The sequence below is a fragment of the Sander vitreus genome, chromosome 9 (genome assembly GCF_031162955.1).
Source record: "Sander vitreus isolate 19-12246 chromosome 9, sanVit1, whole genome shotgun sequence".
In the NCBI taxonomy this organism is placed as follows: Eukaryota; Metazoa; Chordata; class Actinopteri; order Perciformes; family Percidae; genus Sander; species Sander vitreus.
In genome coordinates, this window is record NC_135863.1 from 9,998,033 (window position 1) to 10,019,113 (window position 21,081).

At 40.5% G+C, this 21,081-nt stretch overlaps 2 protein-coding genes across 3 annotated transcripts in view; both read left to right on the forward strand.

Annotated features, from left to right (window-relative positions):
- The window catches only part of rabgap1l (RAB GTPase activating protein 1-like), a 110,912-nt gene that overhangs the window by 19,659 nt on the left and 70,172 nt on the right, over window positions 1-21,081 (forward strand). The window lies entirely within an intron of this gene.
- On the forward strand, window positions 8,406-11,978 carry gpr52 (G protein-coupled receptor 52). Its single transcript, XM_078258128.1, has one exon. It carries the CDS (start codon window positions 8,898-8,900, stop codon window positions 10,014-10,016), a length of 1,119 nt encoding a protein of 372 aa, XP_078114254.1. The 5' UTR covers window positions 8,406-8,897; the 3' UTR covers window positions 10,017-11,978.

Here is a 21,081-nt window from a genome sequence, read left to right on the forward strand (position 1 = left end):
CTGTATGAAACTGAAGGTCTTCCAAGGAGATTGATTTGCAAAGGGAATTTTTTAATTTTTTAATTTTTTTGAACTTTTCTGTTCAGTGCCCTTTTCTCCCTAGCTAAACAAATTTGTACCAGTGAGCGATGTAAGAGAATTTGTACTTATTTTTAATTAGCACTGGCTTTCGTATATATTCTAAAAATACTGATTCTAATTCTTCTAGAGCACCATATTGAAACACTATACAATTGGATCGATGCCTTTGATTCTGGCCATTTACATGGAGATGCAGTAGGTCGAATGTTGCTTTTAGGAATTGATAAATGCAATTGAAAAGCATGGTTCTTCATACATCCTTGTTGTTATTGATTATGGTTCATTTTAAATGGGTTAACATATTTTAGCCCTATATCATTTTCCATTTAGTTTCTGAACTTTTCTGGAATGCCCACCCATGTTTGGAACCTGCTCAGTTAAATTCTATACAAAGCACGTAATGAAATTTAAGAGCAAATCAGACCAGGGCTGTGAGGTGCATTATATTTTGATGTTGAATCATATTGAGGCCAGGCGCCAGCTTAGTGATGACATTTAACGTCGGTGTACAATCAAAGGTAGCATCAGCCATGCAGCCAGACTGGAATAATACTACACCCACGCTTGATAACCCATATACAGATACATGGAGTACAATGTACATAAGATAGGCTGCCATGGTAACTGCAAAGGTTGATGGACTTCTCTCAGCTTAAAGTTGTCTCCATGACAATTCTGTCTCATTTCGTCTTTGTCTCTCAACTTCTGCCTTAGTTCATTACTGTAGGTACTTGATATTTGGATAATTGGAAACTGGGTAGGTGGCCAGCTACTTATGAATACACTCTCCCAAATTTCACCTTGTACTTTTTCAACCTTCTGGTTACCTTCTGCTTTTTTTCTAATACATTATTGGGATTACTTAGTTCTTTTTTATGCTATTCACTGTTCCGTATGTAAACTGAACAGTGTGGATGTGCTGGATGTACTGTACATTGATATGCATATCACTATTGAAGGACAAAACTCTTAACTTTGTTGATGTTTGCACCTCTGCCAGAAATCCATTAGTGTAGTCAAAAAACATGCATTGTGATCAAAGCTAAACACTACTTTATTTTTTTAAGTTCTTTTTTAGGTCTTCAAACGTTGACATTTTAGAGATACAAGGTTTTCACCGCTAGCTAAAAATACAGTATGCATGCATGCATGCCCAGACACACATCATGCACATACTGTACATATATAATTCCTCTGGCTTAGTTGTGTGTCCTGCCACTAGTTTAAGGTCTTCTGTCATTCATGGATGAAATAAAATCCCCTTGAGGGTCTAAAGTCAATCACAGCCTCTCACACAAAGACATGCACACACATCCACCCATCCTGCTTCATAGTATCCATAGGGAGCAGCTGCAATGCATGGCCACAACACAGCCAAGCAACACCCTCCTTACAATATACAGTAGGTCTATTCACAGCACCATTCCCACCCCAGCTCTCTGTGTGTGTCTCAATAATGCAGCCCTCCAGCTCCCATTCACATATCCACAGCAGAAACCACAAAATGACACCATCTTCCACACAGCTTCAGGAAAATCTATATCTGGAAAAGAAAAGCAAAAATCAGATGCAATCTAATCATTTTGAATAACTAAAACAAATGATCAATTGAAAAAGTGATTATAAGACAGGGTTTAAGATGAAATTGGAGTATTTATGGCAATGCAAGTTTTTCATTCAATGTGGAATTTCTTAGATGAAAATAGATGAAAATGAACATGCAATGCCAAAGGTGTGATAAAAATAATTTTATAAGTAAGGGTCTTTGTTGTAACTGTGCTGCAATACAGTAGTGAGGGTATCCACTGTGTGTGTATTAGCATAGCCTCCTAGTCATGCTGACACTGATATGACAGCTCGGATTAAGGAGATCCAGCCTACAGCGTCTTCTCTGGTCACAACACTACTGTGTCTCAGTCCTCATATCGACTGTAACTTTACAGCTAGAGTAGTGCTCTGCTTCTTCCTCTTCCTCACTGCAGAGTAGAACTAGTTTGTGTCTTCTAATTCAATAAAGAATCTTATCTCAAGTACATTTGCGACAGGGTTTGTCCAGAAAGGGTATAAAAGGAATGTGATTTTATTTTTGAGTTAAAGCAGGAACAAGCTTAAAGAAGAGACTTTTGGCATAATCACTCACTAACATAGTACTGCATACCCCTGAACCCCTAAAAAATGCAAATGTGAAATTAACCCATGACCTGCATTTTATACAATGACATTTATTCAACAAATATCAATTTATTTTTCTTTGACAAAAAAACTAAACAATTTCTTGTAAAGGTACAAAGACTTATTGTTTACATTCAGCCTTTACAGATGTCTAAGAGATGCACGTTACATCCTGACCTACATGGTGCAAGGACAATGGGTGCTGCAGAATAATGAATATAAGTATCTCAACCTGAGTGGTCAGACAGGTCTTCACTGCCTTGTGGTGTGAGGTTAGATGAAGATGATAGATGGTGATTTCAGTAGGCAGCCTGTCTGTCTTTGACTTTTAGCTCTTCTTTACCATTTAACTGCAGCAGTCCCAGTGAACACAGTATGCATGGTGACATTGTGCTGGAGGTGAATATATTGATATTTTTTCTGTTAAGGGTGTTCAACAATAATAGCTGTTACTTCCACACATCTTCCATATGCTGTGATTTAGCTTCTATCTTTACATTTGACAGTTTCCCCTTCTCACTGTGCCTGCTTCATATCATATTGAACAGAAATAAAATATGCCCTCACAACCCTTACTTTCTAAAACAATAATCATAATTGCCACTTTTCATTTATTTTACAAATGTATAGCTGCCTTACATGACTAACTTTGCTTTGGCTGCCCACAAGAGAGGTGAATGCACAATTTGAAAAAGTATGCACAGTACCATGTTAGTCTGTGATGCTTTATACTCCAGAATACCAAAGAGCAAAGAGAGGCAGAAGGTCTTAGTCTGGCTTTGACTGCCTTAATGTGCTCTAATTGTCACAGTATCTACATTTTCAGAATTTCATTTTGGCAATTGGTGTCAATCCACTGTATGTCATCTCAGTTTCTAATGCAATTTTTATGACAGGCAAGTAAGGCATGCTGCACTTAAGCCCAATGACTACTAATGTTGTCAGTGCTTTGGATTATTCTTATTCGGTGCCCTCAACCTGGGAACTGAATCCAGACAAAGCTTGGCCCACTGTTGATAAATATAAATACCAGCTTCTGCCTGCTAAGCTGGTTTAGTGTTGGTCCGTTGATGGTGCTTGCTGAATGTTTGTATCCAGGCAGTGAATCAGCTTTAATCTGCCCCAATAACCATCTATCCCTCCATATGCCAACACCCAGACTCTTGGACAAGAGGGTTGTCAGTTATCAGAGCTAGATTTTGCAAAAACGCAGCTTGACAAAACACAAGAAGAGGAAATGGAAACCACTGGAGGCCTGCACCTTCTTCCCAGGTCTGAAGAATATAATATGTGTTCTTGCATCTTGTCCTTTTAGTCTGATCATACCAAGGCAAAGTAGTGGGTTTACAAGGTTCTACCACCAAGACCAGCTCGGGGCCGGGGTAATTTAGTTTGCCTTTAAAGAAATCCGATAAATACTGGAGAGACCTCAGACACAATTTGGCAAACATTCCACAAGTGGTTGCATAAAAATTAGCATTGGTGGGACAATATACATCCGCTGATCATTTGGATCATTGAACAATGACTCATGATATAATATCTCTAGCTGGAGGAAAGCTATCTGCTTCGCATTATTCCACATATTTACTGCAGTCATCTGTTGTCAACAACTGTGCAGCACCTGCTTGTCTTGAAGGAGAAAAGAGCATTTCGCTTTTAAATGCTTCTCTGTAAGTTTCAATCCAGGAACCGGGTCAGGTCTTGTGCAGACACAACCTTATAATGTCATCTGATCAGGGCTTACAATACTGGCTGTCCCTTGATCAACATTGAAGACCAATGCTGACCACTGTAAGCTTTAAAATTGCCACCATGTTAAGTAGTAACCTTTGATGACTAGTTTAAACAGCATCTGAAAGCCTATTTGTACAGACGGGCATTGGATTGACATTTTCGTGTTATCTTTGAGTGTGAACTTTGTCATTTGTTTAGTTTTTTTCATTTCATTGATTTAGCACTATGTAATGCTTGCTCTAGAAAGGTGTCTTTCAGCCCCATCAGCTAAACACCTATAATGTAGATGTAAACTCCCTGCTTGTGTCCATACACATTGCTGTTGACTGGAATCAGCAGGAGCCCAGGGGTGGAGGAGGGTGGGATGCTGGGAAGCAGTAAAAGGTGAATCAGCCTCCACCTTTGTTTCCAAGTGGCCCCGCTGTCTTTGTTGTGGAGCAGAATGAATTATTAACGGTGGCCTTCTGGTCGTGTTTTTCATCAGTGTCCACCTCCAAAGGTAAAGAGCACTGTGCTGAGAGATCTCCATTGACTGGCTCCTTCCATAGTGACAGCAGACCTGTCTACATGAACTTTCTTTTAGTCTTCACTTTATTTTTAGTTCTCCTTTATTTCTGCCCCTCCCCCCCCTCTGTTTTTCCATCACACTGTTTCTCTTGAATGACCAAATTAACCAACACAGAGGCCAAAGAATATCTGGTCTCCATGACAATTAAAGTGCCGTCCTTCTGCTTGACAGACTATTTTGTACTCCAGTTCACAACCACATTGTATGAAACGCACTGTATTAAACCTTTAAGTCTTGGTAAAGCAAGATCAGTGATTTCTTTCTAAACGCATTATACATGTGAAAAGAAAATGTGAAGTGACTGTAAACTGTCAGCCAGCCGCAAACCGCAAAAGACGACACGATTGATTGTTGTTTTGGTACAGCAGCTATAGCACCGTTAATGCTAGCGCTGTTAACAGCAGACAAACTAACGGTAACGTTTTAACTTCCAGGCTGTGTGTGTGGACGTGAGCCAGCGTGAGTCCGCATTTTCATACTATGTGTGGTCGCTTAATGGTACCTGTTCAGGTGATGTCAAAGATTTGTTGCGTTGTTGCCTTCCTGCTTGGCACCAACCACCAACATATTTTACAGACCGGCTTAATCTGCTCCTCGTCGCTTTTGTGAAATCTTTCACACAACTGACGTTTTTATCAATGTCCTCAGCTTCAGAGGATAACGCAAGTTCACGTTCATGTTTACCATCACTCTCGTCGTCAAAAACTTTCCCCCTGTTGATGTGTTCCCCCCTAACATTACCTGAACCAAACCTTATCTCTAACCGTAACTATGGATGGGGGAGCTACGTATTTTAACAGGAGGGGAACACACTTCCACACAACACCAGCAACAGACATACGCTCACAATAGGAAGTGGACGTGTCCGGCAAGTCGAAAAGCCAGACTCTGGCAGTTGTGTTATCGGGTAAATATGTCCAAAGCTTATCATTGTTGTAGACCTGCATTTTATCGCAGTCCAGTTTTGAGATCGTTTCATCACCCAGACCTACTACTGCCACATGCTACTGCCTCCATATTTAAGGTCAACGGGTCTGTGGAAGGCATTTTCATTGGCTTGAATAGTCTGTTATAAACAGGTGTGTTAAAGATTGGCTGCATGCCACCTTTTCCTGTATAATATTCTTGCATTGTATTACATCTTCCTCAAGGACGGTCAGTCAGGTCTAGGTTCAGCCATCGTCATCACATTCCCTTGTTGTTGTACAGATAACACATTTGGTTTTGCTCTGATGGTTTGATAAGGGACTTTCTGAGTGGATTTGACCAAGCGCTTTTCTAGAATTTAGTTTTGAAAAATTAGACACATGTGGACAGCATCATGTTTTCCTTTGTCCATCTGCGGAATACAGTATAGATATACTTTGTAAGTTGACAGGATGTGTATATTTTTTTTTCTTCCTGGAAGTTGTTTTCCAAAGTAGCCATTTTTCTGTCCAACTTGCAGCCCTGCCACTCTTCGTGGCCTCTACTGTAATTAGCTCTAAAAGTAAAAAAAAACAAACAAGGAAAATGATGATGTTAGAAAAGTTGCTCTGAATTTTCTTGTTTTCAACATTCTCCTGCCCAGCTACAATGTGTGACAGTTTCTTTCCATGCGCCCTTCTGCTTATCCAATTTGCTGTCACCTGATCCTCTTTATCATCTGTCGGCCAGAGGATGCTCCCAGCTGGCCGAAATGCCGGGCAACTGTAACTAAGGGGCATGCATAACTGTGCTAAGCAGTTGGTTAAATAAAGAATAAATAAAATATACAGAAGAGCCTTGCTGGATAAGGGAGAGGACTAATTTTACTAGATATATCCAAGATTGAAGATGTTTCATGGAATTATGTGGGTTGAGTGGCCTCCTGTATTCTTGAACATTATATACTAACGTATTTAAGAAAGTGGCAAGCTGAGACTGATGACCACAACAGGCATTGTCTTTTCATTCTTCCCTCAAAGTAGAGACAGTATAACAAGTGACTCATAAGGATGTCATGAAATTTATATTTTTAATTTTTAATTTGATCTCATGTTATATTTTCAATGTTGGTTCTTTTTAAAGTATGAACTAAATAGACTGGTGTGGGTTTTTTTTTTACATACTAGGGCTAGATAGATGTATGGAGAAATGAGATTGAGAGTCAGGAGAAGGACTGAAACATGGAAGGAAAGAAAAGGAGGGGGCTTTTAATTAATATAAAACAGACTGTGAAAGATAAGTAATATGTAAATAGGAAATGCATCCAAATTTACCTCTGGGAGAAAGTCAGTTTGAGAGACAGAATAATGTGGCAGGGAGCCTCAGGTGCAGCTGGGATGGGAGTAGGCGGGGCATTGAGCAAAAGCTGAGAGAGAGAAAGAGGGAGGGTTCGTGTGTGTGTGTGTGTGTGTGTGTGTGTGTGTGTGTGTTTGAGTTTCTGTGTGTGTAAAGAGAGAGAGGTTGAGTGTGCAAGCTAGAGAGATTGCATGGAGAGGGAGGGAGGGAAGTGTAAGCCAGTCGCAGCATCTCTCCTCACTGCACCAGGGCTGAGGGACTCTTCGTCCCTTCGCTTCCCTCACTGCAGATTTAACTCATTTCCATCAGCGCAGTCATCTTTTTTTTTTTTCTTGCTTTTTACTTGCAGCTTTTGATAGATGCATTGCATTCATCTGTTTCTGTATGCCAGGATCTAAGGATTTATTTATTAAAAATGTGGGTTGTCCCGTTTACTGGAATTAAAAGGGGGACGTTTGCAGAGGACAGTGCTTGAAACTGGGACTTCGACTGGGACTTGGTCTTTCCTTTATGCTGCTCGAGTGGATTCCCTTTTGTTGCGCTGCCAGGGTTTTGTTCTGGGCGACAGACATACTAAGAGAGGAGTTGTAGGACCTCATACCTCTACAAATAAACAGAGCGCATACTTCAAAGGACTAAAGCAAGTTAGAAAATCTATGGTTGCATTCAGCATTTGAGGAGAAGGTGCTAATGCTTCAGGATGTCACAACAAAAATGCAAGTAATGCATTTATGGGATAAATAGGTGGATTGCCGATTGATCCCCACACCCCTCTCTGCAAGTGTCTGCCACAGGATTGCTGAGGAGTCTAAGTGAGAGGAGCACTGAGCTATTCAGCTGGCCTCTTATTGCTCCAGGAGAGTCCTTCCACCTGCCTGCATGGTTCAACACTTTCATCAGCTACTGGCCTTTACATGTATTTTTTGCAACTTGCAGTCCAGAACACTGAGAGGCAAGTTTGCACATTTGGATTTAAACTTTAAATTACTTTAATAGCAAAACTCATCCTGTGATTTTAACGTGCTATTTCTTTTTTCTTTTTCTTTTTTTTTTTTTTTACCTCATTCTGCCTGGGGATGGCTTGTAAACATAATTTTTCCCCCAGCGCCGTGTGCTGAGAGAGCTATGACATTATCTCCTGCGGAGATCCCCATGTTGTTCTAGCCTGTGTCTGTGTTTTGATTCAGACAATAGCTGGGCATGCATGGGCTCCAGACACTGACCAGAGGACCACCAAAATAAGGGAAGCCTGCTGTTACATTGTAAACACAAGCACCCATTGCACAGTAAAACTCTGATTCACGGAGATGGATGTAATTTTCTTTTCCAGACTTTGGTACACACTAAGAGAGACTCCTAAGAAGCTTTTTTCCCCTTAGCAATGGTTGCCTGAAGTTTATTTTTTGAAAGGCAACTGCACTCAGCAAATTTTATCTGATTTCCAGGAGTGAAATAGGAGCCATATGCAGCTAACTTATTTGATCTCCTGTGAGGATTTGTCAACAGCAGAGAGCATTGTGCTTTGCTTCACGCTTTAACCTCTTCGTATGGTGTCCTCCCTCGCATCTTCTGTGCTCTCTGCCCTTGTGCTTATGCCCTCAGCCTCCCTGTGGCAACCCTCATTAGGATCGGGAGATGAGGCCACAGACTGGCAGGCAAAGCAGCTGGGAAACTCGCCTTTGGAATAGATGCTGGCCACAGCAGTAATGCTACCCTCCTACCCTGGTTTACTGAAGGAATACAGTTTTTTTTATCTCTACTCCTGACTGTTACCCACCCACTACTTACACTAACCATGAGTGATTGGAAAAGGAGAGCTAAATGGGTTGTGCTACCTTCCCAGAGGCTGTATTGATTTTTCTCCAGTCAGTGTTTATTTGATTGAGACCCAGCTATGTGAGAGTAAGGTGAACGAGAGAGTGAGTGTGTTAGAGAGAGTATTGAGCTCTGTTAACTGAAGAAGGCTGCAGACACCCGGTGTAGAGTGGGTGGGGGGCAGGCAGTTTTCCAGTTTCAGGCCACCTGCCTTATGGGTGACACACCACAAACCTGACCCACCTGGATAGCACCCAGAACAATGAACCAGTCTGAACTGACAACGGGCCTGGTGCTCACTGCCAACAGCAGTCATGGAGACTTCTTTCCTGGCAGTGCTGCCAACCACTCTTGTCCCTTGGGCTGGGGGCTGAACGAAGGCCTAGAGGCTTGCGTCCTGGAGACTGCTGTCATTGTACTTCTGACAGTGCTCATTATTGCAGGGAACCTGACGGTGATCTTTGTGTTCCACTGTGCCCCTCTGCTACACCACTACACAACCAGCTACTTCATCCAGACCATGGCATATGCTGACCTGCTGGTGGGTCTTAGCTGCCTGGTGCCCACCCTGTCTCTGCTCCACTACCCAGCAGGTGTCCAGGAACCCATCACATGCCAGGTCTTCAGCTACGTCATCTCTGTTCTGAAGAGTGTTTCAATGGCCTGCTTGGCTTGTATCAGTGTGGACCGCTACCTGGCCATAACTAAACCACTGTCTTACAACCAGCTGGTGACGCCATGCCGGCTACGAGGGTGCATTACCCTAATCTGGGTCTACTCTAGCTTGGTTTTCTTGCCCTCCTTCTTTGGGTGGGGTAAGCCAGGCTATCATGGAGACATTTTTGAGTGGTGTGCTCACTCTTGGCCCACCTCTGCCCTCTTTACAGGATTTGTGGTGTGTATGCTCTATGCGCCTGCTGCACTTGTGGTGTGTTTTACCTATTACCATATCTTTCGCATTTGCCAGCAGCACAACAGGGAGATCAGTGAACGGCGGGCACGTTTCCCCAGCCAGGAAATGGAGGCTGGTGAGGGGGGTGGTGGTGGGCATCATGGAGGGCATGGACCAGATCGGCGCTATGCGATGGTGCTGTTTCGCATCACCAGCGTTTTCTATATGCTTTGGCTGCCCTACATAATCTACTTCCTGCTAGAGAGCTCCCATGTGCTGGATAACCCTGCCCTCTCCTTCATCACCACCTGGCTGGCCATAAGCAACAGCTTTTGCAACTGTGTCATCTACAGCCTGTCTAATAGTGTGTTCCGCCTGGGCATGCGTAGGCTCTCACAGACAATTTGCTCCTTTAGCCACTGCGCGGCCGATGACGGGGACTTCGGGGAGCCTAAACCAAGGAAGAGGGCAAACTCATGCTCCATCTGAAGGGATGACTTTACTGCTGGGATCAACAAAAGGGGAACATGAATCTTAACGAGCTTAGCAGCTAGTTAACTTTCAATAACATTGGCACAGCTTAAGCAAACAGAAAACAATTTCTGTTGTATCAGCCTGTGAGCTGACACCAATGTCATTGCGTTGGTCACAATAAACCATGGTTTATTGTATTACAAGCTTTTCAAGGAGATGGGTGCAGTGTCTAAACAGATTTAATGAGATGGGCACTCTGTGATGGTTTTTATTCTGTGGTATGTGACTTGGCTGTGGATCATATAGAAAGTAGTCTCCCCATGGCTTTCTTAGCCTTTACATCTCACTGTATGTCATCAGCCAGGTCAGACATAGTGGGAAGACAAACTCCAAAAGATTCACAAATATCCTCTCAAACATCAAATGTGACCACACTTTTTCATGGCTGTTAAATTTTGTTTGTGGTTGTGAATTGGATCGACCTTTTATTCAATGTTTCCGTACTTTCTATGACTGTCATTAGCAGAAACTAGATAACCTATACTTACTTGTGCTCATAAACCCGTTTAAAGGTTGTAAATGGATATTTGACTTTTTTTATCTGTATAAACACACAATGTGACAATGACGACAGCCATTATGCTGCTGATAAATAACAGATGGCATATGGCCTTGACTGTTTTCTAAAGGAAAGTGCGCAGTCCATTTCTGCTGAAGTATTTCATGATGAGTCTGTAAACATGTTTGCAGGTGAACAGGAGAGAGATGCAAAAAAGCAATGGTGTTCTGACACATTTTCTTTCTATAATTAAAATGATTGGCCTTTCTATAATTAAAGTGATTAGCCAATCGCCGATCTAACAGTAGGTTGAAATCTGGATAAAGTTGTTTACTCAGACCTTCTGCAAAACAGGGTACATAATGTACAGGTAACAGTGCACATCAATCTTAATCAGTAAACCTCCAATATAGCACTGTTTAGATAGCTCTGCAAAACATACTCATCATCAACATCACAGCATTAGAGCAAGGACTGTAAAATATCTAAACTTGTAAAAAGAGTATTGAAACCTTTAAATCAAGTTAAAAAACCCCAAACGAGAATTTATTAGGTTTTCATTTGAGTCAACATGGTTACTAATCTATAATGTAGACGTTCTAATTGTGAAACCATTTAACACATTGCCTTGTGTCGTAGTGTGACCTGTATCAGATTTTCTACAGATGACATGCTGCTTATATTGTTTACCAATTTAAATATTAGCTGATTATGGTTTGTCACCAACTGAGGTCTTTATATTGAAGGCAGTGAACTGATACCCACGGCAAATAGCCCATCAGCGGCAGCATTCCCACCATTGGTGTGGCATTCCTGATATGGCTGTGTTATGAGTATTCTGCTAACAGTTTGATGCATGAGCGCTCATGACAGCCATTTCTAACCAGCAAATTAATATTACATCCCCCCCCTGTAAATGTAGGGCCATGTATATTGGATAGGAACAAACGCCAGACTTGGCAATGTAAAAAAATGCATTATCTAATTATGAATTTCACATTATTTATAACGCAATAGGTTTAGGTTTAGTTTAGAAACAGAAATCTGTAATTGAGCTGACTTGAGAATATTATTATTTTGATGATGATGAACATCTTGGGTGTTGCTTTAAACCTCCCCAAGTCGCTTCTAGGTAAGAAACGTGATAGTAGTGGCAGTGTAGACCTGATTAGTAGGCTGGTTTTGAGTGCTTTGCATCGGTTATGTTTGTTAAAGATGATAGTGGATTTTATTTCCCAGCAGTGGTGCACAGGGGCTCAGGTTAATGTGATCTGATCTGTCTGGAGGTCATTGTGAGGTTAAAACTGAACTGATCTGAAATTACATGCTTTGTCGTGATAAAGGTTTAAGGCTATCAGCAGCTTATCTTGTGGAGTTTTGTTAAACTATTGGCCGGACAGTCCTCATTACTTTTAATGTGTCCCACTGTCTTTCAGCTGTACCAATTCTGTTGCTGATTTTTATATATATATAAAGCTACTCACCTCAAACTATAGGCCTGAATGTCTTACATACTTCTCAATGCTTTTGTGAATGACCACAGTATTTAGTGTGCACTTCTCACAAGGTCAAACCAAACTGGGAATCGCACTCTAAATGTGGTAACTGGGCTTGTTGAATGCTATGTTTTTCATGATGTCTGTGCCCTAAGCCAACAGATGACTGTGCTGGGAATGGCAGAGTATAGGTTTTAGAAAGGCTTCCTTAATGAATTGTTTGTGGGCTTCTTATTCGCGATAGGTAGTTACAGTAACTAAATTCTGCTAAAAAATAAATATAGTTATTTTTACTATAGTTATTTCCCCAATCTGGGGCTTTTAATATACAAAGTGCAGAGGATGTGTAGTTAAAGCAACCCACAAACTGCCTTTGGTTATGATTCTCATCATCTTATCCAGTAATATGGTCACTCCTGTCGATTTTACCTTGTACATTCCCTTGATCATTGGATCAGTATCAAAGCATAATTCTATTCACATAAATACAGCCACATACTATAGCCAATATCTTACTGATTTCTCTCTTTGCTCATATAGTAGTGTCATCTGTGGTTTATGCCTTGCTTGTAGTATATATCTGCCCATGCTAGAGAGCAAGTGACACAGCAAACCCAGCCCCTTGATATTGTAACTGCATTCTATGCTGCTTAAGAGTAGGCTGTGTAAGTCATTCCTCATTTTAAAGCTGCATTAAGTGATTTTTTTTTTAACACTAGAGGCAAAAAGACTCTGAGCATTTTATCTTATTATATTTTAGTGGCAAGAAACTTCACATTCAGCAAAAACGGCTATGATCATTCCATTCAAGAGTTTTTCTGGCCATTCTGATGAATGTAAGTACAATATTGTTTTTAATTCAAAGAAAAATATCTGTCTCTTTTGGGTTATCTACATGCTCTTTTTTTCCCTTACCAGCCATTTGTTTACTTTGGCTCTCTGCAGTTTCGCATGAGGCAGGTAGCCTACCGTCAACTTGAAATAATCATGTGCTGGAAGTGGCTGCCCATGATCTGTACTGTATGTGCTGGCATTGTTTTTGTTTTGTTAGTTTCAACAATTAAGATAACTGTGAGGTAAAAAGCAGCTGGGTGAAGCTGCAGTATGGGATGTTGATTCTTAGCAGGATCATCAGCATTCATCACCCTTCATTAAGGAGTTGTTTTTAATTAAGGTTTAGTATAAAAAAAATATTGCTTAATGCAGCTTTAATGCATTACAGATTGTTCTGTATACGTGCCTAAAGATGTATTTTGTAGGAAAAGTGAAAAAAAGATGTTGCGAAGTTACTGTTACATGGACATGCTGCACTTTTAAAAAACATTTTCCAGCTACATGAACATACCTTGTGACTGTGTACACATCAGAAGGTACATTGTCGTTGCATTTAGTTTTCCATGACTTATAGTTCGGAGGGGTTTCCACTTGAACCAAGAATAGGTCAAGTCATTCGCTTATCACAGTTGATCTGACTTCAGCCTTCAAATGGGTACATGTTCTACAATCTGACGTCTACATCATATTTGTAAGATAAGAGGAGACAGCAGATTTGTCTTAGTCTTGTGAATTCCCTTCTATAGCCATATGACCTGGCATATATATGGAATAGTAATAGACTTACAATGATATTTTTTTTTTATTTTGATAGCTTGTATTTGTGGTGCTCTTTTGGAGCATAGTGCAGTGGGGTAGTAGAAGGTTTGTATAGAGTCTGAATTAGTGTGGTATTATCTTCACAATGTGGTGACAAATAACAACACAACAACATATAAGACAGGAAAAAGCAAAGTTATCTAATAGCCTAAAATAAAATATCTCAGTTGTTACCATATAATGTAAAAGTTGGAATTTACCATTCAAGTGGAGATTATAGTATTTGGTCAGAAGTTGCACAAATATTCATTCCTTTGGTGGACTTTTTTGTAGTGGGTTATTGGCTCAAGGTTTCAAAAATCCAAGAGTCACTGAATGAATATTTAAAAAAAATAAATGGTTTATATGTGTCTATATTACACTGACCAAACTGAAGTGGTAGATAATCAAAACTGTTACCTTGTTCAAACAAGTCATCTTACTTTCAAGTGCATTGACCTGGGCTTTTAGTAAAGAGTTTTATTAATTACAGGATAATATGTATTTATTTATTAAGTTATGTTTAAAGCTTTACACAATATACTGTATATGAGTATACTGTATGTAAAGTGTGTGTGTATCTGTTTTTAATCTGCTGTACAGCCAAAAAAATATCAGACAAACTCTGACAAAGGTATGGCGCACCCATTTGTGTTAAATCAACTAGGCTGCTGATGTTTTGAATAGGAGGCAGAGTGTTTTAAATTACATAGTATCTATTTTTTTATTTTGAAATTTTGTCAAAGACTACAGTATGGTTTTGTTGTTGCTGCCAACCGAATAAATGGTGAAAATAATAAGACATTCACTCATGTGTAGTTTCTTTTGTGAAATGTGTGTGTTTCTGTAGCAACAATCACCAGTTATCCAGCTTTCATTCATAACCAGTGGAACTCTCCAGAGTCACCCTCATATTTTCTCCACTTGGCACCTATCTTAAGGAGTAATGAGGAGAATGGAGATGGGGGCTTGTCGCTAGTGGCTGCCAGTTTGAATCCCCAGGCTTGTTCAGGTGCACTTGAGCTAGATGGTTTGATATACAGGACCAGTTACTTTTGAATTGTAATGAATGTGTAATAATCACAGAAGTAAGCATGCATGTGTGGATGCATAATGATGTAAGTCTAATGCGCAGATCAAATCTTTAAGCAATGTGCCCCTTCTGTGGAGAAAAAGGATCTGGGATAACATTTGCCACCCTCTATTTTACCAGCCTCTTATCAGAGAATAAAGCCCAAACAGGTGGACTCTATTGTCATTTTCCTGTTGATCATATATCAGTATAAAGTTCTTCCCCTGACAGTTGCTCCAACTCAGTTATGAGCAAAGCAAAAATTTCATTTTCATCCGAGCCAACAGATGGCTGATCAGGTGGCATTTGCTCGGTAACAACTCTGCAGCAGGTTAGCCTTTCCTTTAGTGCCATTGGGAGGTAATGCACACCATCATGCCCTCTCTCTGTGTGAACAGTATCCTCATTATAGATCCTGATCCCTTGTTCTTGGTCTTAAATTGGCCTTTGAAATTCATACACTCAACCTTTTAGATTCCAGATGAGCTTTGAAACAGCCATAACCCCACTGTCTTCACAGAGTAGCTTAGTGGAGAGAGGAGAGAGGGAATGGAAGAAGGTATTGGAAGAAGATTGAACAACAGATAATGGAAAGGAACTGATTGGAGAGAGAGAAACTGGCAAGAAGGTGAAGTGGTTAAGTAGACTGCCTGAATGAGAAGAACAAGATGATCAGGAGGGAGGAAGGTGAGGCGGAGGTACAGTAAGGGGAAGTATAGGTGGTAAATGGAGGGGGTTTGGAGAAGGAAAACAGGGAAGAAGCAAGAGAGAAAGTGATGATTAGGATATATGTAAAATGCTGGTAAGATCTATTTCACTAAAAAATGTAAAAGTTGAAAAATGATTATTAAAATAATGATTAAGCTGTTAAAGCACAGGGCTATTAAAAATGCCCATTGCATTAAAAAAAGATTGATCTATGGCACAAAGCCTTCTAACTATTTTAATATACAATATTGAGTCCTTTTTAACGTTGTTTTACTATCATGCCAGCAGCCATGTTTAAGAGCAAGCTGTTTTTGGATGCTTTACCAGTTTTTTGTTATGTTTCATATCTAGTTTTGGAACGAAAATCTGTATTTTTTTCCTCCTACTAAAAAGCATTTCATCCACACTAACTATTCAGCCAAACCAAGAGCTGCTTTCTGGTCCAGGCCTGCTCAATATTCATGGCTGACACTAAATCAGGAATTCCCTTTTATTTCCACAAATGGCAGTACTCTCCTCACTTCCTTTTTCCCCTTCCATCCTGCCACTTTCCTCCTCCTCTTTCCGTCCTGATTGAGAAAGGACCACCTGACCGTCTTTTGAGGTTGGGAAGTCATAATTGGAGGGGAAGCCAGTTCCTGCCCCTGTGTGCTAATGCTGGAGGCTTGTGGCGCCCACCGAAAGCCTTTGATGGCATAAGGAGGACACACTCATGCATCCACACACCAACACACCCTCATACATCTTGCATGGCCTCAGTCGGTCTTTGAAATTGTAGGCTGCGACTGTGGCCTGGTAGTTGACAGGTGTTGATCTTGGCACAGCTGATTATGTGTTCTTACAGTATGTAATGTTACACATTTATTTATTCATTAACAAGACTGAGCCTAATACTCTAGTTGCTCTGTGATTCTATACTTTAAATGTCATTGCAATTCTTCCAATAGTTAAAAATATAAATGTCAACCTCATGGTTGTCACTGAATTAGCAAAGTCAGTTGGATTCATCCTCTGGGAACCATGCATGTCTTTTTTATTTTTTTATTTCACGACAATCTATTTAATAGTTGTTGAGATATTTCAGTCTGCATTAAAGTGGTGGACCGACAAACTGAGGCCATTATTGCCATTTGTAAAGCTCCGGCATAGCTAAAATGCAAACATGCATGCTCTTCTTACACTTTAACTTTATAACCACAATATTTTACTGGCTGTGCGGGTGGAATGTCTCGGTTAATAACACAATGAACATAGTTGTTGTGGGAAGGCAAGTTTTTATTTTCTCATCTTTACCAAGTTTTCACAGCTGGGGATTTTCTGGTTACATGCCTGGTGTCGTTGTGCTGCTCTGGGATTTCAGCTTGAACCTCTGGCGTGTCCAACATATCAGTGTTTGATACCATCTTTGCTGTAGTTTGAATGCACTAAAAGATATCACTTTATCAAACATTTCAAACATACTTTTGTCCAATGCTTTGTGGAGAAATGTTCAAAACGTTTGATTCGTAATCAAAAAATTTTCTTTGTCTTGATTTCAGTTACACTCTGGTTTTCAGGTAAAGCATTTCTTGCCTGGAAACATAACAGAAGCTGTCCTAATTATGGCATTTCACTTTTCCTATTCACCATCGGCAACAAAAAATCAGGTTTCGGTCAGTATCACGTGTGTAAGCTGAATGTGTACTGTATAATATGAGTTAGCTACAAAGCATAGTAAATGTAGTCATTGATGATGGAAGCACACAGTGATGCTGCAGAAAGTATCTGTAGTTTAATGAGAATACTGGGAGAGCCTCAGCAGAGTGTACAGGTAGGTGTAGGGACTTGCCATTTTAACCACACAGTATCTTATTTTCATAAATGTTACTATCTTTCTAATTGGCATTGTTGCTAAGAGGTTACACGTGTCTGCCAAGTGACAAAAGGGTTGCAGGTTTAATCCCCATAGTGGACTTGAATCCTGTCAAAGTGCCTCAGTGCAATAAAAGGGACACTTACCTGCCTGTTCATTGGAGGGTGCCCTGGATAAGAACATTGGAAAAAGCCTTAAATGTGGAATCGCACAAAGTCCTCATCTGCTTTTTAGATTTCAGCACTTCTATTTCACCTTTGGACCTGATGATTGCCATAGGTAGGCTTTCTATCCATCAGCGGGCACTTGACTGAGAGTTTTCTCTTCCCTCTTTTCTAAGTGCTTCGACTCTCCAGAATGTGCTCATTGGTCTTACTGGTTGCAAGTAACGTTCACCATTCCACTTTTAGTATGAAAGTCAGATACTGCAATTTTAACTTACTGTCTTTTTAAGTCACGGTTGCATAATCTTTTTGTCTTGAGTAACGCTGACTCCGCCACTAAAAAAACATTTTGTGAAATCCTACCTCGTCCTTGAGCACCAAAGCATCTCTATGGCTAGTGGAAACTACAAAAAACAATTTTGGTCAGAGTTGTTATTTGGCCTGTGAGTGGACAACATTGGCTATGTTGCTGATGTATTGTATTGGTATTTAATGGATAGGACAGCTGAAGATAGGAAAGTAGGAGAGAGAGCGAGAGATGACATGCAGCAAAGGGCCACGGGTCGGAATTAAACCGGGGCCGCTGCAGTAAGGACTGAGCTTTAGTACCAGGGGCCGCATGCCCAACCAGATGAACTACCAGGGCACGCCATAACATGGGTTATTTTTAACCTAATGAGGAATATTTGTTGTGTTTGCCACTTGTCCTTCAAGGCCAACTATACTGTATATTAAGTTATATTTCAACCTTGCCTATTTCCCATAAATGTGGCCATTGTGATTTAAGGGTGTGGGATAGGGATTGCATTACATTATAAATAATACAGGCCTAAAAAATCTGGTAAAACAAAACTGTCTGTGTGAGTGTGAGATGGCAGCCTCCTATAACTGGGCCTTGCTGCCAGCCTTCTGGCTGAGGTTAGCGCGCTCAGAGCCCCTTTATGAACCCTTTTGTGTGCACACACACCAGAGACAATGAGAGGGCATAAGCACTGAATGTGTACAATACATGAACACATAAAGAGAAGCAAAATTATACTGGAATTCTGTATATCTAAATTTAGAAATGTGTCGCGGAGAGTAAACAGTTTATACCTTAAGCTTAGACTCTTAAGCATTCAACAGGTTAAAAAGCACAAATAGAAATATAGATAGATTGGCTGAACTGAGCAGCTAGTTATTGATTCACTTGAACCACTGTAATGATCATTCAACCTGTGATTGATAAACGGCCAGCAGTGATCTACAGCACCACCTCTCTCCTCCATCTTTCCAATCTCTGTGCTTCAGAAGCACTGAATATTTTAACACCAGTAAATGTACAGGAATTAGGTCATTTTCGATCCAAATTATTTCCTACCTGAAAAGGTCAATCAAAAGAAAAGCTAAACTTAACCACAACTAAATGTAATAATCTATTTAAATTATTAATTTATCCACTAGTTTCAATTTAAAAATTATATTGGCATGAAAAAATGTAGTCTGTCAAAACTGTTATTGCTCATTAGTGCCAGCTAATACTGCTCATACAAAGGAATTCACTTGGTGTTAATGTGATATACCAAGTCATTTCTGTGCAATTAACTCATATTCATAAACATTTGTTGTATCTTTTTAAGCAATGATAAATTAAAGTGATGGTGCCAAATTTTATGTTTTCAGTCTGTCTCAGACTGTGATGGATTCTCCTCTCTCCTCTACCATGGTCAACATTGTCAGACAACTGAGCTCTCCACAGCTGGCACTTTGAACTGCAGACATTCTTTCTCCTGTTCGAAAAGGATTTTATTGTGACAGAATGGAGCTCATTAAAGTATTGGCTTTGGAACTGTTTCAATCTTCTTTCCTTACTGCTTTACTAAAGGAACATCTAAAGATTTAATTTTATTTATTTTCCATTCATTCCTACAAATTTGATTTAGCATAATTCGCACCAATATTCTTGCACTAGCTATTCATACACAGAGGACAAAGACAAGAACCTTGAAGACACTGGAGGACAAACCTGTTTTTTTACGATGAATCTCCCTGCAGACCTCAGGTACTGAAGCTCTGCCAGCGGATGTACAGCCAGCTTCTCTACTTCTCTCTCAGGGCATTTTAGCTGAATTAAATACCATAAGACAGTGAAATTACCCCCTTGGCTCCTCAGCATACTTCCTCCCTCCTTCTACCTCCCCTCTTTTGCTCTTCCTTTCCCTCTTTCTATCCTGAGGCAGAGTTTCCCATAGTAGCACACCAAGGCTGTCTGTGTCAGGCAGTTATTTAGCAGTGATGGTCCAGCAGCTCGCCTCAGGCCATCGTTGATATGGCTAGTTCTCCCTCTGTGGCATTTAGCCTTACTACTGTTGCTAAGGCGGGAGGAGGGGAGTGACTGAATAAAAATAAAAATTAGCTGTGTCTGGTGTTTGCTGAGCTTTGTGACCAGTGTGTCATTTGAATCTCTCAGTCAGTCAGTTATGGCAAGTACCCACAACAGGACTTTATTGGCTCGGCACTCATGTGCACGTGCTGGAGCACGATGTGTAAACTGTTCAAAAACACGAGACGAGAGGCTTACTGGAGCCTTGCAGACACATTCTAGATATCTAGCAGGCTAAATATCTGGAGCTGTCTCGGACTCTGCCGGGGAGCTGCAGCCAATGAGAGCGCAAGACACATGCTGAGGGGAAACCAGGGGGAAGCTTCACCTGGAATACACTGTAGAACTGGCCACTTTAAAAAGTCTTGTAGTGGGAACATAGCTTTAGTCATTGACTAAATTCAGCAGTCAGTCAGTAAACCAGCTGTGATAATATGCTGAAATAATTACTGAAACCACATCAAACTTTAATAACCTATGTTGAGCCCATGCCAGTTATTTCCACCAGCAGTCTTATATGTACAACAAGTGTTTATCAGGGAATCATCCTAACAATACGTGTCACATTGGCAGTTTGCTTAACAGGTTCTTCACCACAAAAGGTGAAATCGATGAAAAACAATGACAAAGAAACAAGTGGCTATAAAGCGTTTTATCTTTCTTGAATAGGTTTAGATAGATAGATAGATCTAACCTACAGTGCACATACACTGTGCACATATAGTGTTAGGACAGAAATCGTAGTTTAACCTTTGGTTGTATTCAATAAAGAAATGCATTCACTCCATGTATACTTAATACTTGATTTGTAGTTACAGTAGCTGTACTCTCCCCGTTATTCTGCGAATGTAACGGTGGATGAGAGTGCCGGCCATCAAGCACTACATCTCTGGTTACAGTGGATTGTCTCCATTGTCTCTCTGGTTCTTCCCAACCGAACATCAGGACTTAAGAGGCACTGTGTCGCTATGGAAACCCCGAGCTGAGTCTGATAAAGCAACAAGGTTTCAGAGAGTTCATTTGAAGTTTATAAATAGGGCGCAATTAAAAGGAATGTTAACGTTGGCCCCAAAATAGCAACCTCTTCATTATTTATTAATGTTAGTTTTATTTTGAAGATGCAGGGGAAGGAAAATGCAGGCAGAAAAGGAAGTCTAAAACTGTGTGTGTGTCTGTCAATTCACGTAACTTTCTCACATCTGTAAACAAGTCTTCTCTCGTGGACCGACCCGCTG

Coding starts and splice junctions, on each gene's coding strand:
- gpr52 (XM_078258128.1), top strand. CDS start 8,898: ATGAACCAGTCTGAACTGACAACGGGCCTGGTGCTCACTGCCAACAGC.